The sequence below is a fragment of the Paroedura picta genome, chromosome 18 (genome assembly GCF_049243985.1).
Source record: "Paroedura picta isolate Pp20150507F chromosome 18, Ppicta_v3.0, whole genome shotgun sequence".
Taxonomy (NCBI): domain Eukaryota; kingdom Metazoa; phylum Chordata; class Lepidosauria; order Squamata; family Gekkonidae; genus Paroedura; species Paroedura picta.
The window spans coordinates 5,825,521-5,842,102 of NC_135386.1; the positions used below are offsets into that span (position 1 = coordinate 5,825,521).

The 16,582-nt window shown below is 45.5% G+C and overlaps 1 protein-coding gene across 7 annotated transcripts in view; it reads right to left on the reverse strand.

The window, feature by feature from the left end:
- The window catches only part of MYO9A (myosin IXA), a 138,457-nt gene that overhangs the window by 89,805 nt on the left and 32,070 nt on the right, over nucleotides 1-16,582 (reverse strand). For 6 of the 7 annotated variants that reach the window (XM_077318114.1, XM_077318115.1, XM_077318116.1 and 3 more), the window contains exons 2-3: nucleotides 12,115-12,451; nucleotides 8,096-9,009 (exon numbers count right to left, since the gene is read on the reverse strand). In XM_077318114.1, coding sequence (XP_077174229.1) covers nucleotides 8,096-8,938 — 843 coding nt within the window. In that variant the 5' untranslated portion in view covers nucleotides 8,939-9,009; nucleotides 12,115-12,451. The remainder of the gene's footprint in view (nucleotides 1-8,095; nucleotides 9,010-12,114; nucleotides 12,452-16,582) is intronic. The other variant, XM_077318112.1, reaches the window with a different exon arrangement.

Consider the following 16,582-nt stretch of genomic DNA (forward strand, 5'->3'; position numbering starts at 1 on the left):
TTCCCAGCCTCATGGTCAAAGCTTCAGACAGCATGTCGGCTGACTTACCACCCTGCACCCCTTTCATTTTTAACACTTATTTCATTCTATGTAGTTGTATTGTTTAGTGCCCCACTCAACTTTATGCAATCCTGTTTTACTGCATTATTGATTGGGGGTATTGGATGCGCTGTCTTTGTGCCTGATTCATGGCGACCCCAGGACAATGGGGGTTCCAAACCAAGAGGGGAGCAGAGGTGGTTTGGACGTTGCCTTCCTCTGCAAAGCCTTCCTTAGCAGTCTCTCATTAAAGGCCTCACCGTGGCTGACTTTGCTTTGCTTTCGAGCTCTGCTAAGATTGGCCTAGTCAGGCAGAATGAATCTATACAGATCCGACTGCATTTTTTTAAAACGGGGTGATCTGCCTTGAGCATTCAAGGGACCAGCTGACATTAAAAGAAGTAAATAAATATTCTCAGGGGTGACAAATGGTAGTCGTGGGGAGAGGGGCCAGTCCTGGATCCAGGCACAAGAGGAATGCCCGGCTGCTCATCCCCTCTTCCTCTAATATCCTCAGCAATGGCAGATGGCGGCTGCAGGGAAGGGGCAAAGATCACAAAATAGTCTCTTCAGTCGTTCTGAAGAGGTGGCGTTAAGGTATCTTTGGATGCGTTTTGCTGCATTTCCCCCCTCCCCCCCCCAATCCAAACATAGAACGGTCACATCCTGTGGTTGCAAGGCCAACCTAAAATAACTTCGATTGTTAGTCAGAGCTGAGACAAGAGGATGAATTTCAAGGAAGTCTGTTAAGAACAGGTGAGAGAATTAGAGAGGGAGGCATAATCAGGAATACAGCTCTTAAGCACCTTAATACTCAAATGGCTAGATAAAACCCCTTGGTAGTGAAGTGAGCACATCACATCCTTCTGTCCCCCCGAGGAAAAAAGTTTGGGATACTGTTTGATTTGATTTCTTGCCCCAACAGGCTCTAAGAAATCACATCAGTGACAGTTTTGTGGGGGGGTTTGAACCCGGAATATATTTGCCTATCTATACATCCAGAAGACTTTGACTTGGTCGCCCCAAAATTACCCCAGACCGCGTGAGACTGTGTTCTCTGCTCTGGATTAGAATTCTCTAGATCAGGGGTAGTCAAACTGCGGCCCTCCAGATGTCCATGGACTACAATTCCCAGGAGCCCACTGCCAGCATCTATCTCCGGCTAAAAGCCTCTAGCTGCGTCTCCTCTTGTGGCAACTTCTTGCTGAGTCTGTTGCCTTGGCACAAGCCCTTCCAATATTACGAAGAAACAGTAAGTCAGCGCGTAGAGGCGTACTCTCCTTAAAAAATTGCTAATGCTACAATTAGTACTTCTGGCCTGTTTTCATTAGTTGCTCTTATGTACGCTCCGTTGAACATTTCATGCTGCTTGCTCCTCCGCGCTTTTGCTTGCTTCCCTCTTTTTTGCGCACCATCCTCTAGCTTTTGTGAATATAAAATTAGGCTTCGTTAAAATAAAACACAACTTTAAATAACCGCTGAAATGTTTGCCTCACGTTTCCCAAAACTTAAAATGCCCCTCTGCGCGCACACAGTTTGGGCGTTCATGTATTGCTTAGAGAACTGGATGATTTCACAGTTTGTGCGCCTGAAGAACAGACCTGGACGACTACATGTTAACTTGGGCTGGGCTTCCCTCCAGTATTAATAATGTGAATCTGAGGGCAGACGGAATTTTTCTGAATGTCATCTCACTAATCTAAGCTCCCCACTGTTTCCCTGAAATTGCTGCTGCTCTCTGTTCCACCTTCTGCCAAACAAAAAGTGTCAGGGTGAGCAGTTTGGTCCTTGCGCTGGAAAGCCAACTTGTGGAGCCAAGAGGCACCTGCCTGACCACCTCCCTGCCATCCTGGATGCAAATGAAAAGATGCTCCAGTTCTTCTTTTCATGGCAGTCATATGCCGTGGTTGCAAGGCCAACCTAAAATAACTTTAGGTTGGCCTTGCAGATGCTACAGACAAGATGGATGCTTCATTTGGTGCTCAGTGTTTTTTGCCTATTACCATTTTTACTGCATACCTCCAGTTGAGTTGCCTGCTGGTTTTATAGTCTACTGCTTTCATTTCCCAGGGACTTTTTATGGCTTTTATGAAGATTTACTGCTAATGCCCTTTTGGCTGGGACGATATGTTGTGTTGGATTTTAGCATTTATAGCAGCTAATGATATAAAACATCTCGGTGACTTTGGACAGAGAGACTTGCTAGCGCTCTCAAATATTTGTGGCACAGGTGAGACATACTGGATGGAGCAGCCCTCTAAGTAGCACTCGGGGACCCAAGACTGTGGTTCTTGAACGGCACTTATAAGGTAGATTCAAGCGGGTAGCCGTGTTGGGTTGAAGCAGCACAACAAAACAAAATCAGAGTCCAATGGCACCTTTAAGACCAGCAAAGATTTATTCAAGGCGTGAGCTTTCGAGTGCAAGCAGTCTGAGGAAGGGTGCTTGCACTCGAAAGCTCACGCCTTGAATAAATCTTTGCTGGTCTTAAAGGTGCCATTGGACTCTGATTTTGTTTTGTTGTACTTATAAGGTAGTTTACCCTGAAACACTGAGAATCTTAAGGAGCAAGATGAATAAATCGGTATAGCAAGCCATTATGGGAGGCCGGTACAGAAAACAGGATCTGTATAGCCCAGGGATTTCCAGATGCTAATAATAGTGATTCACACACAGAAACACAGCATCTCCACAAAAGGGCTTATTGACTTCAGCAGATCGCAAACGGCAGTTATCACAACAATTGCTTACTGAATGCGCTGCCATGAATGAGTGTTTTGTTTCAGACACTCTTGCTTAATCAATCTAAATATAAAAGTGCATTGGAGAAAGTCCATCGGCTCTCCGTAAATAGCTGGAACGGTCTAAAACAGATGCCGCCTTGCCAGACACTACATTTTCATCTTTATTTTGATAGCTCAAAGAATCCCCCCCCCAGCCCCAAATCTTTAGGCAAGCAGGGAAAATATGAGATGCAAAATCCCAGGGCTGTCAAGCAAGTCCTCTCCCACCAGAGAGTACACAGATGGAGACTGGTGACAAAAGGAGGGGGTCAGACAAAGATTCGTATTTTAAAGGTGAAAGGATTAGGGGTTCAGCTGCGAGACTGCATAAAACGGGGAAAGCAGCTAGATGAAGCACTTGGTCCTGGACCGATGGTGGATACGGAACTCCATGGGAAAATTGGGGGGCATGAGCCAAAAGCAAGGGGGACGGGTGACAAGGGAGAGATGATGGTGTGACTGGGAAGGAAGAGAGCCAACACAAACAGGAACCCAGCAGTAGGAGAGAAAGAAAGTGGCCACGGAAGAGGGGAAGCTCGCTCACTTATGACAGAGGATCCGGGAGGGCAGTAACTAAGTGCAGATGTCTGAGGAATTTAGCATCAAAATGCTTTTTATTTTTGGAACTTTTATCCCTAAGGGTCTCGGACATTTCCAGGCTGTAAACTGGTCCTTGGCAGTTTCCTCATGAAGATCACAATTAGTTTTAGTAAGTGATCAAGTGGATATTCTGTTTTCTCAAAGAGCCAGCCGGTTTCAAAATTTAGTTGGGGACACTGACCATGCTGCTTGGTTTCCCACCAGAGGGTACACAGATGGAGGGAGACTGGTGACAAAAGGAGGGGGTCAGACAAAGATTCGTATTTTACAGGTGAGCTGCAAGACTGCCATGAGGTCACCATGACCACCAAGGCAGCTTACCTATCATTAACGCTCCGTTACGTGGCATGTGGGAAATCCTGTAATGCCTTAGGTAACCTCCAGGGGAAAATTCATGGAAATGATCAATGAAGTAAAAACCCGGAGGCTACATTAGCCTCCAATTTGACCATAGCACATCTTGTAGCCAGATGTAAGGATACAGTTCTTTCCGCGCAGAAAGAAGGCCAAAAATGTGGCGTTGTGGAAGAAGGGGATTTGGAGTAGATGTGCAGGACTTACATAGCTTCAAGGGAAAATCTGTGATCTTGTCACAGATTGAATCCAGTAAGACTGGTAAAGCAGGCAATCTTGGCAGATTTCAGAGACACGGGGAAGCAGCTTTTCGAAAAGATGATGAAATTCTTGTTGTGGCGTTTTCCCATTGAGAGACTTTTATCATGTGCAGGACACACAGGGCAATGTATGAAGCAACAAGCCGCATGTCAGCATTGCATCATGTGTGCAGCGCTTAACACTCCCTTGGGCATGCAATGCCTTGGGATACTCAGCATGCTCTTCCTTGCAGGGGCTGGTACCCAGGATGCAGCAAATACTTTGGCAACACGCAACCCAGCCTGAGAAGAAAGATTTTCTCCCTAAATAAACAGGATTTCCTCAGCAGCTCTTGCGACTTATTATGCATCCCACAAATATCAGGAGGGCTGGGCACAAAGATGAAATCCTGATCCCTTAAGGCAACGGTCCCCAATCCCCAGGCCGGGGGCCGGGGGCCGGTCCCGATCCGTGGATCGGTCGGTACCGGGCCACAGCTCCTCCTTGTCTTCCTCCCTGGCTGCTGCCTCGGGGGCTGCCCTGCCACTCTGCCGTTAGCTCACCTTTGGTGCTCTCCGGCGGCTGCCATGGTTGGGGTTCCCCATCAGTGTGGCACTGCGTAGCTGCTGCTGGCAGCCCCCCCCCCCAGCGGAAGGCGGGAAGTCAGGGGCGCTGGCGGAAAAGGAAGTGGAGCAGGGGCTCAGGCGGCGGCGGTGACATCCCTTGGCAAAAGACTACACCCCCCCCCCCGGGCCTCAGTAAAATTGTCAAGCGTTGACTGGACCCCGGTGATAAAAAGATTGGGGACCAGATTGGGGACCGTAAGGGTTTAAGAATCTGAAATCAGCTGTGGCATTTTTCCTGGTGAGGTAAGGAAAGGACTGCTGAAGGTGTGGGGGGGGCAACACTGGGGGCAACAAGAAGATATGTTTTGTCCCTGTGTTCTGTTAGGAGAAACCATCTGTCAAGGATGCCCTTCTTCTCTAAGTCAGAATGTGCCATCTCCCTCACTGTAGATTTCCTCCCTTGCTGGATTTAGCCACAGTTAGTGCTAACAAGGTTACCCAGCGCGCCTCTTCAGGTCCTCAGAGTAGAGCTGACCATCAGGAACTCTTCTTGCCTCAGTGAATGAGTAGAGCAGCCCATTTCTGCTGACACAGGTATCCTCAAATCTGACCTCTACAAAAGGTGCCTCGGAGGTCTGACCTCACCACTGCAGTCCCTACCTGTTACAGCTTCCTGTCTTTCAGAAAAAGAAGGAAAGTCCCTCAAAATATCTTGCTTGCCTCATAATAGGAAGGAGGAGGGGGGGAATATTCTTCGCAAAGAGTTGGTTTGCAAGAACATTTATAGATACTGAAATGGGAATTCCTCATCTCTCAAATATGGGAAACCACCACCACCATGGCCGGCTGGATAGATTCTGACAGCCTTTTGAGGTTATAACAGTGGGAAAATCACACTTGAGAAGCCAGGGGTGGGTAGGGCAGTTTGAATTCTGATAGAACAATCTTGTCTGCAGCCTTTTGGGTTAGTTTAGAGTTTACAAGATTTCCAGCCAATGGTGAACTGAGACCAGTTCAGTATATTAGCAGGCCCAAGGTTATGACATTCATACATCCATCTCAAATGGGCCCATCAGGAATGGGCTATATAAACTTAGGTAGTTTTGAATTATTATAACCTGATCAGGCAGATTCAAGGAGCCATAAATCTTGATCCTCCTGAACTTTTAATCCATAGGAAAAAGTCAGTTTTATAGAACCACCATGACCAAAGCTTTCTAATCAGTATGGATTCAGTCTGAACTTCCAGAATTCATCTCCAATGCTACCTAGGACTAGATGAGTTTGGACTGTTGCTTAGGACAGTGGTTTGGTGTTTAGTGCTATATGCTGTTGGTGTAGCAACAGTGAAAAAGGGTCTTTTTCCTAGAAGGTCCTTTGCCTGGCCAATGCAGGCTGGGGGAGACTGAAAAACTGAGGGTCAAAAGTTAGTGGACAGTAAAAGAAGGCAAGGCCAGCAGGCAACAGATCTCAGGGGAAGTAATACAGAACCAGGGAATTGTTACCCCTTCACAGCTGGCCAGTGGCTGGGCTATAGTTGTCTTCTTACTTAGGGTACACCTTCCCAGTTGTCGGAGTGGCAGACAAGATTGTACAGAATACGAATGACAAGTGATCTTAGTTTTAGATGTTTTTTTTCTCCTAGCAGCTTAGGGCGCCATACATGGTTCACTTCCCTTCTTTATCCTCACGAGAACCCAGTCAGGTTGAGACGGTGCCGGCAAAGTTCATGGTGACAGAGTGAGGACATCAGCTTCGGAAGAATATCGAGCACTGAAGTGACCATTGCCCAGAGACCAAAGAGGTATTTGTATAAGCCTATTGAGCTGTCTGTTATGAAGAGAGCTTACTGGTCAGACAAGAGTCAAAAACAACCCATTTTGACTGATGCTTTTCCCGGCCAGAAAGATGCTTACTGAAATCAGATCTGAATTAATAAAACTTTCAGGCAAAACACGTCGATGGTAAGTATTATATACGAGGAAATGGAAACCGTTTCTCTAAGTCCCATAATAAAGCGTTTAGTTTTGGAAACAAACTCCCTTACCACAATATCGACGCTGGATCAGCGCAGGGTTGTGCCAGATGTTTTTGTTGCAAGCTTTAAGAAGAACTCAGAGGGCAAAGAATTCCTCATATTGAGCCAGAATTACTCACACAGCTGATGACAGCTGCTTGTTCAGACCTGACAAAAGTCACTGATTTAAGTAAACAACTAGCTCTTTGTGACAACTGAAACAAGGGGTTGATTCAATGACGGGAGCTGTCTGCTACCTAAGAAGAGCATGCACTTGTTGGGCTTTACTATTGTTTAAAAACTAATTCACAGCTGAAAAGATTCTGGCACACAGCAGATTTGAGCACCACCTCCACCTCCGACTTTTTCCCAGAAAGGCTGTAATACCCACTTATTTCACAAGCATGTACAGAACACAGAGAGATACAAACTGACCATGTAAGTTTATGACCATAAAGGATACCTTAATTAGAAGAAGAAGAAGAAGAAGAAGAAGAAGAAGAAGAAGAAGAAGAAGAAGAAGAAGAAGAAGAAGAGGAGGAAGAGGAGGAGGAGGAGAAGAGGAGGAGGAGAAGAAGAAGAAGAGGAGGAGGAGAAGAAGAAGAAGAGAAGGAGGAGGAGGAGGAGGAGGAGGAGAAGAAGAAGAACAAGAAGAAGAACAAGAAGAAGAACAAGAAGAAGAACAAGAAGAACAAGAAGAAGAAACCATTGGATGAAACTTGATGGCGTTTTCCACAACCTCCAGTCACAGTTAGGTCCGGCACAGGTTTAACAACAAACCACAGCTTGATGGTGAGCGAATGCAACTGGGAAATCCTGGCGGTCACTCACTACCCACATTCCTTTTCTGGGTTTGAAAAGAGCTGTCGCATGTCATTGTGTCTGAACAGGCACAGTATAGTTTGTGCTTTCTCCTGAAATCCAGGATTCCAAATCATTTCTTTCCCGTCTGGAATAATTGATTCCCACTCTGGTTTGCTAGGAAACTGTGAGCCTCTGCTTGCAGATTCATAACAGCGTGCTGTTAAACCAGAACCATCTCATTAGTTGCCGGAGCATTTGGGGGATCACAGGGAGAGAACAAGTCCCCAGATCATCCAGTCTTGCTCATACCGTGCCTTGGACATGCAACACCCCCCACCCATAACACCCTCAACCATTTCCACTATGAGATGGTCTATCTGTAGGGATTCTCACTGACAAAACACATGGGACACAGAACACTTTGACTACAGGTCCATGAGGATTTTTCAAGGAAAGATCTGCAAGCTGGAAGAGGCCGAATCGCCAGCATTGGCTCACTGTGACGTAAAATCCATATGGACTTAAAATTCCAGTGTCATATTTTCCACTTATTATGTTTGATAGAATCATTATCTAAGAAGCTCACGGGCAAACGATTCCTAAGAAGCTTAAGCAGCACAACGTCACTGTTGTCACACACACAAAAAGCAACAACAGCCGTGTCGTAAAATTACAGCATGCCTCCGGCTTACCTCAAGCACCGGTCCAGCTCCTAGAATGATCTGCTCTACTCCGCTAGCAAATCCCTTCTGACTAAGAGCAGTGAGATGATGGATCAGAAAGTTTGTGCTCTGCGTTTTCCCAGACCCGCTTTCTCCAGAAATGACAATACACTGATTCTTTCGACGCTGGAGCATAGCATGATACGCCACGTCCGCCACTGCGTAAATGTGGGGCTCCAGCTTGCCCAGTTGGTGGTTATCGTACATTTTGACATACTTGGGGTTGTAAATCGGGAGGAATTTGAAGGGGTTAATGACTATTAGGATGCTCCCAACGTATGTGTAAATTTTCTCCTGCTTAAAGCGATTCCTAAGGTTCTCGAGGAGGGTCCTCTCATTCAAGTCTGGCAACGCGCACAAGTCGTCATAGTCCTTGTACTGAGGTTGAGGGAGGAAGCCGCGCTCCATCATCCTGCGCCGTTCTTCCGTCACCTGCAGCCAGGACTGGAGGCTGGCGTAGTGTATCGATCCGTCGAGGTTCTTTTCCCTTAGAAGAAAGCGATAGTCCTCCCCACTCAAGCGGTTCTCCAGGGCCATCCGGGGCCAGAGCATCATGCGCTGCACCGGGCAGTCCGTGGGGTTGAGGATCCATTCCTCCCCACCAAATTCCTTCACCTCCGCCAGGACATAACATTTTGTTTTGTCCAGACGAAGCTTGTTAATGAGAGAGTCTATCACCTCGGCTGCCGTGGACGTCTTCCGGGCAATAACAGGACAATAGATGGTCCCTTCGGCAATGCTCCCAGGATAGATGTGTAATGTATGCTCGCTGTCCTCAAAGCGTCTTCTTCCTCCAACATCATTTCCACTCATATTGGACTTCTTCCCATTAGTAGCAGCAATCCATCGTTAGAAGGACGGAACAACAGATCACGGCATCAGCACTGCAACGAGAAAACAAAGAGCGGTTTAAAGGCAGGGGGCAAACGAGGGGCAGGGTTCTCCGACCATCAAAAACCTGCTGATGCTTCAAAATGAGAAATTGCAGGAAGCTCTATATTTTGTCCAATGATGTCTAATCATGAAGTCTAGCAGTGAAGTCCTGTTCTGTAATCAGTCAGGTATCCAAAGACATTCCTTTTTACCACAAAGATCTGACTTTATACCTTCTACCCCAACACAAGAAGAACAGAGAACATGCAGATCTGTGTTCATATTTGTGATCCATAACATAAGATGGCCAATCAGCTATTTAGCCTCAAGCCTGTCTGATTTTCACAAACAGGTCGCAGCCAATAGAGCTGCTAGAAATTATGACAGAACAAAACACGCTCCTAGGCCTGAATCTCTTTGCTTGTTGAAGACCTTACCAAGGTTCTGGTCCAAATGCAAATGACCCACTGAAGTATTTAACTGCCTTTTGTCTCATGGGGTGCTGTGCAAATTCTGGAGAAGAACACGCTGAATAAGACTGAATGAAAAGGGGGCAACGACAAAAAAATGACAACTTTCAAACCAGAAGGCCACTCAGTGGGTACAACTTTGGCCAGTGCTTGGACAGGAGACCACATTGGACACTCTACACAAGCAGTTCTGAGTAGCTTCGCAGAAAAGCAGGAAGCAAAACCATGAACAATATCCACAAATCCATAATACAGGTAAAGCACTCAGAGTCAGGAAGATTAGTTTGATTTTTAACGTACAATGCATTATCCATCTCCAAAGCTCTGGCTCAATGAGAGCAAATTTTCAATAATCTTTTAGATTACAGAAGTTTTTTGGGCCAGGATGGAATTGGAGCCAAGGGAGATGCATAAGCAGGAGGTCACCTTGACAAGATAGGGGCATTGGCGCCTGTTCATAATATCCTTTTCAGATCTTGCTGTCAAAGATCGGCATCGAGAGGGGGGAAAAAAACCCACCTAAATTTAGAATATCTTGAAATTATTTCCCAGAGGCGTTCTATTCAACTTTAAACGGGCAAAACCATTCTTAACGCTAATGCAGAACATAGTTATTTCAAAACGCTGTCCCAGTGATACAAGGAAACCAGTTCTCTTCTGGTGATTTATTCATCAATTCAACCTGAGGGGATTATTTCCTTGCGGCTCCCTGTGACTGACCTCTTAATGCACGGATGATTCATCCTCATGCACAAAGCAGAGGTTTGAGGCATAAGCGGCTGCCTATATTTGCACAAAAAACCCAGCAGGTCGAAGAACAAACTTAGAGAGACGGTCTTTTACCCTGTAGGTATCCAGTACACATGAAGGTGATCAGGCCCTGCTGCTATTAGAGGTAATGTGCAATAACAAATGGAAATACTTCCTGAAAGCAATCTCCCATGAAGAGTTATTATATAGATACCTACGCTTGCCAGCTTACTGCCAGGAAACTACATTTAACCTTCACAAAGCATCAGAGGTACAACTGGGTACATTAGAATAGCCGTAGCCCAGTCTCCCTAAATATGACAAGATGGAAGGGGATTTAGAAATTCAGTGCTTGATCTGATACGTAGGTGGACTGCTAGAAAACAGCAAAGGTGGTCATTCTGATGGAAATTGGGCTAAATAAAGACCAGGGTCTAGGCAAAAGGATCTTTCTGGTATATATATCCTGTAACTAAGTTCAGTCGCACCTTAGAATTTTCTGGGCATAAACTTTTGAGAGTCACCTGAGGAAGGGAGCTTTGACTTTCAAAAGCGCACACCCCAAAAATCTTGTTGGACTCTAAAGTGCTACTGAACTCAAATCTACTGAAGACCAACATGGGAACTATAATATAAGCTGTCTCAACCAGGGTTTTGTGAAACCCTGGGTTTTCTTGACAGCCCTGGAAGGGTTTTCTGAATGGGTAGGAGTTCATTAATTTTTAAATATTTTTTTTAACTTTGTTAAACATTTATTGGGTGATGTGAACATATATGGTCATGTTGCTCCACCCCTCCCAAAATGACCAATAATGGTCCAAGGGAAGGGAAGGAGCCTCAAGTGGTCATGTCCACAGCGATGCTTCCCCACCATGTTCTGCAGGATCGCATCACTCCTGGGGTTTCTCAAAGCCTGAAGAATCTTTCAAGGATTCTCAATGGTAAAAAAGTTGAGAAAGGCTACTGTAGGGTTTTTTAAGCCAGAGGCAATCGAATGGGGCTTATAGTTGCTTGCCTTTGCATAGCAACTCAGTGTTTCCTTGGTGGTCTCTGATCCAAGCACTAACCAAGGCTGACCCTTCTTAGCTTCTGAGATCTGGGCCACAAAATTCAGGGCTCACCCTTTTGGCCTCCCTAATTTCTGTCCTCACATCCCATTAGATCACTCCCTGAGGATTTCACTCTGTCAGTAAACCTCTCAGCATACTCTGCTCCCCTTCATGTTCAGTACTTGCACCAAGAATACGTCCTCCTTAGACCACACCTTTACTCAAACAACCTCACCCACAACCTAAAGAATGTTTAAGTACACGTCACTAGCTTTTTCTTCCTGCATATTACCCTTGCCGCTTTCATTTTCTGCCCCCCAGCTTTGGAAAGTCCTTGGGACAAAGTACCCCCCCGGAGGGGGGGGCTACACTTCCAGATAAAGTGCTAAATGTTTTATCCTAGAACTTTATACTCGAAACCAGCTGATGGCTTACACATAAGCCAGTGACAGGGGAAACTCTTATTATGGGTAGGCTTTCAAAGCTTTTTTAAAAAAGCCTTCTGAAAAAGATTAAAAATCTAAGTGCTCTCAGAGAGCTACATCTTCCTTTGCTTAAAAGTCAATAAAAGGGAGTTAGTTAGGGATTTGGAATTTCTGATTCACTGTGAGAAATGTCGTAAATTGTTGACAGAGAAGCCTGCTCAAGCCAGCATCCTTAAAGGACAGAGTCACAGTAAATAGCCAAAACATTAATAAGCCCTTCCTTCTTTTTGATGTGAAGGCAACATGTTCAAAATCTGGTCATACATAAAAGCACACTTCCGGGGTTGTGCTCGCTGCCAGGACAAGTTCACCCACTACTGTAAAGCCGCACACCAAATGCAGAAAGGACTCCATGTACTCACTCTATTAAATTCTTGTTTTGTTCACATCATCGAAAGAACACCGGTGTCATTAATATGCTGCAGTGATTTCTTTTCCTCCTCCAGCGCTGCGGATCTGAAGTTACAAGCGGCGAAACGTTCCTTTTGAAGGCTCCCTGAACCTCTCCCACTAGAAAGCTGAAATGCAAGTCTACGAAGACCAGGGCCCCAGTCTTTCCCTCCTCTCTTCGCGCCACACCACTGCGACTGCCGCAGCCTTCAAAAATGAGCACCTGTGAACAAGCATCGCTGAGCGAGAACGCAGAGCTTCCTGCAGAAGTGGCTAAAAAAGCGGGCCGTGGTCAGAAGCAATTCAGCCCTGCAAAGCAAAAGCAGACGAGAACGGCTTCATTAAAAAGGCAACAACGAAACATTGCAGGCTCCTAACTAGGAAGCAGCTACCGGTTGCCTGACAGGAGTTGCTATACTTCACCACCCACTATTCTTCATCGGGCATACGATGACCTTACCAGCATTGTACATGCAACAGGCGCATAAGATTTGCATAGGGCTACTCACTGCTTATACATCTCACCTTGGGACTGAGCTCAATGAAGTTTCTGCTGCCATAATGACTTAGAGGAGCCGGGACAAAAATATTAAGGGACAATAGATTATATAAACAGAAACAGGCCACAAAGAACTTTCTACGCTCAGTCCTGCTCTTTCTAAAACACAGTATCTGCTATTCAGTCAAATGGAATTCGGCAGCCTGGGGAACTTTTCAAGAACTTTGCCATTCTATTGCCATTCATATTAAAACCTTCCAGTTAATAACATTTATGGCTCTCCTGCCACCCCTGCCACCCCGAAAAACACCATTTAAAATCCTTCTGAGATCTCAGCCGCATCTGTTGTTACAGTATTCTCTGCGGCCACACCGTTCAGGTGCAGCAGGAGAACAAAGTTAATGTTAATTCCGTTTCTCACCTCGTTTCACAGCTACAGTACACAACAACCGAAGTGGCTCGCTTTCTTCAGTATATCCCCATCGCTAAAGTGACACTCACAAGTACAAAAACATCAGTCAACTGGCTGCAGTTCCCTTGACAACATTTTTAATCCTTCATTGGCAATGCCAGTTTGAGTCACGACGGAGCTGTTTTCCCCAAAGTCCAGCCAGTGGTGGAAGAAACACCCGCTTTAAAAATCCCTTAATTCTCAGTGAAGACCTTAATATCTGGATTTTACAGAAAGCACATTAGGTCTACGAAAAGCATGTATCTGGGGTCAATTTCCCAGCTTTCTCTGAAGAATGAAGCACAAATCGTTGATTGTTTCAGGAAGTCTTACCAGGAAAGCAGAAGATGCCCAGTGTGGCCTGCTCCGTTCAGAAGCCATCATTCTGTCAGATGCAAACAGCAGGTCATACCTAAAGGTGACGATGCACTACCATTCCTCTAATGCCACTTGGCTTTTTTATATGCCAATGCCAACGTTAAGGGCAAAAACTGGAAGACAGCAAAGCCTAGGCTAGTTATTTGGGCATGTCAGACCTGCTTCTCTCCACAAAAGGAAGAAACCAGAATGCGTTCTATAAAGTCTGAACACAAGGATTGTTTATGAATTTTTGAGACTGACCGTGTGTTTCATTTAGAAGGGCTTGCGTTTAGAAATGTTTCACAACCGATGGTTTTGCAGGAAAACTGCATGCTTCATTTATAAGGAATGATGTGTGTCAGAATCCCCATCACCCATCTCTGGATTCATCACCTATTTACAAGGCAGGGCAGAAAAAATGTGTTCCTATTTCTACAGCATTCAGCCTGTCATGCACTGACTGTCCTAGCTAAACCCTTACTTGATAGTGTGCCTTTCTCCCTAAAATTCATGGGGGATTACAGGATATATAAAGCACTGTAATCACAGCGCATAAAACCATCAGTGACCGATTCCGTTGGACGAGAATTACAAAATTAGAAAACAATACAAACAAAAACGAAACCTTCCAATCATTTATTATTAACTGTATTTAAAGTTTGCCATTTTCTACACCCACACCAAGCAGATCATAGAGTCAGCACAAACAGATAAATGATAAGGACAGGGCAATGGGGTCTCACTTTTGAGGGAGAAAGGGAGGGACTTCATCAAAATATAATGCCTTACAGGCCATTGTGTAAAGCAGCCATTCTCGCCAGGGGACCTGATCTCTGTTGCCTGGAGGTCAGCTGTAATTCCAGGAGATCTCTAGGTCCCACCAGGAGGCTATTTATTGGGAGACTTACGTGGACAGCTAAGGGGCCAAAGGCTAGGCTTATATTCTTTCCTTGGTGCCAAATAGAAGAAGAAGAAGAAGAGTTGGTTCTTATATGCTGCTTTTCTGTACCCGAAGAAGTCTCTAAGCGGCTTACAGTCCCTTTCCTCTCCCCACAACAGACACCCTGTGGGGTGGGTGAGGCTGAGAGAGCCCTGATATCACTGCTCGGTCAGAACAGTTTTATCAGTGCTATGGCGAGCCCAAGGTCACCCAGCTGGCTGCATGTGGGGGAGTGCAGAATCGAACCCGGCTCACCAGATTAGAAGTCGGGACTCCTAACCACTACACCAAACTGGCTCTTCTGTTTAGTGCCTTCCCAGCACAAATGATTGTGGCACAAGCTGCCCTGATTTGCAAGGAAAGGGAGAGGCGAGAGACTGCAGAACAGAAGGAACTCCACTGCAATCATGTCGAAAATACACACCATACATACAGGGAGGGTAGCAGTAAGGTTGCCCTTTCTGGAAGAATGGTCGAAGTAAATTAAAAGATACTCTGCAAAAGTTCAAAATGTGTCTCCCCCCTCCCCCCTGAATTTTAAAGTCCACCTTAAGAACCTAAAACCAATTTACTTTTTGGTGACAATTCGGAGGGCACTTTGGCACTGACCTCTGAACTGGGAAACAGGCATAGTCTACGCTTGCCTCAGCTGTGTCTCCTCTCCCCCACGCCAAAATGACAGAAGTCAGAAATGCTTAACTTAAAAAACGTGAAGTGCAACCGAGCCACAATCTGCGTATTGAAGATGCTGCATGTTTTTGTTTCCTGAAAGTAATCAGTTAAAAAAAATTTTTTTTTAAAGGACAAAAAAAGGAAGTTCTCCCAGAATTCATCTGCAGGCTTTGATTTGCTTAGGGCAGCACAGGATACAGAAAAAGGACATGAAGCCTAGCCAAATGACCTCACGGTAACGTTGCAATGGGAGGGTGATAGCTAAACCTTTGCAAAACAATATTCAGTGCTCCACTTTAGATTTCCCAGGTGAGTCCAGTTTCCTCAGGTGTCAGAAGATAAGCAAGTTCAGCCCTGGTTAAACCACCAAGGAAGTCCACGATGGCTCTGCAGGGGTGGGCAATCACAAATCACCTCTGTTCATCCCTTGCCTTGGAAACTGACTTTGGTCAGCTGAGATTTGACAGCACTGTCCATCACCAGTAATACTGAGTAAGGCCATAACAATCATAATGGGGAAGGGGGGATCCAAAGACCTAGGCCTTCCAAAGGACTTAAGCCCAGCAGGAAATTTTCTGTCACTCTTGATGCAGCAGAAACTTACAAAATGTCACAAACTGCCATGTAGTGCTGACAGTCACTGTCGAAGAACCACATCCAAAGGACCTGTCTGATATGCAGAACAGGTTCTGCAATTCTTTATATCCCTCTGGATGACAGTTTGGGAATTATTATTCTTAAATGAGCTATAATAATGGCTTCAAGAGTTAAGTTCTTTTCTACAATGGGACCATTAAACCCTTGGAAAACCGCAACAGATAACAGGACATTCGAGTGGCCTTGTATTTTCTGCTAGTCCTCTTTAGACCTTACCTTTAAGAAGCAACAATAGTTCCCTGTACCGCTACGGCCTACAGCTGTTCTGCAAGCTATAGCTTGGGATCTTTTCTGGCCAAAAATTCCTGGGAGGCAAGTCGCAAAACCAAAGTAGTACAAGGCGATTGCAGAAGCTGGCTCTAGAGCAAGAGAGTTCCATTCATAATTTGACGCAACGCAGCGTTAATTAAAAGCTGTCAAAAGCAAAACAAATGCTTTGCGGTCCTCAAAAACAAGATGAGTAATGCCACTGAAAATGTGGGTTTGAGAAGGTGAGTTTGTGGGGCAGCGTGAATGCAGATTTATTACAGTTTTGTGCTGTGCGCCTTCCGAGATCCTTAAGGCAGTGAATTTGGTTATTCCTTCCCCGCCTTTTCTCCTTCACAACAGCTTTGGGTGACAGGACAGACTGAGAGGAAGATCTGATACCTGCTTCAAGGAGACCTGAGCTTCTTCACTTGAGTGGGGATTTGAACCCGGCTCTCCCCCCCCAGTCACAGTCTGATGCTAGACCACACTGGTTCCCCTCCAACATTGATATAGTGTTTTTCCCACACATTCTTGTAGTAATTTTTGAATGAAAAATTGGGCTAGCAGTGTTCAGGCGAGCTCTCCCCTACAGGGATGTTAGGAGGGTCAAAA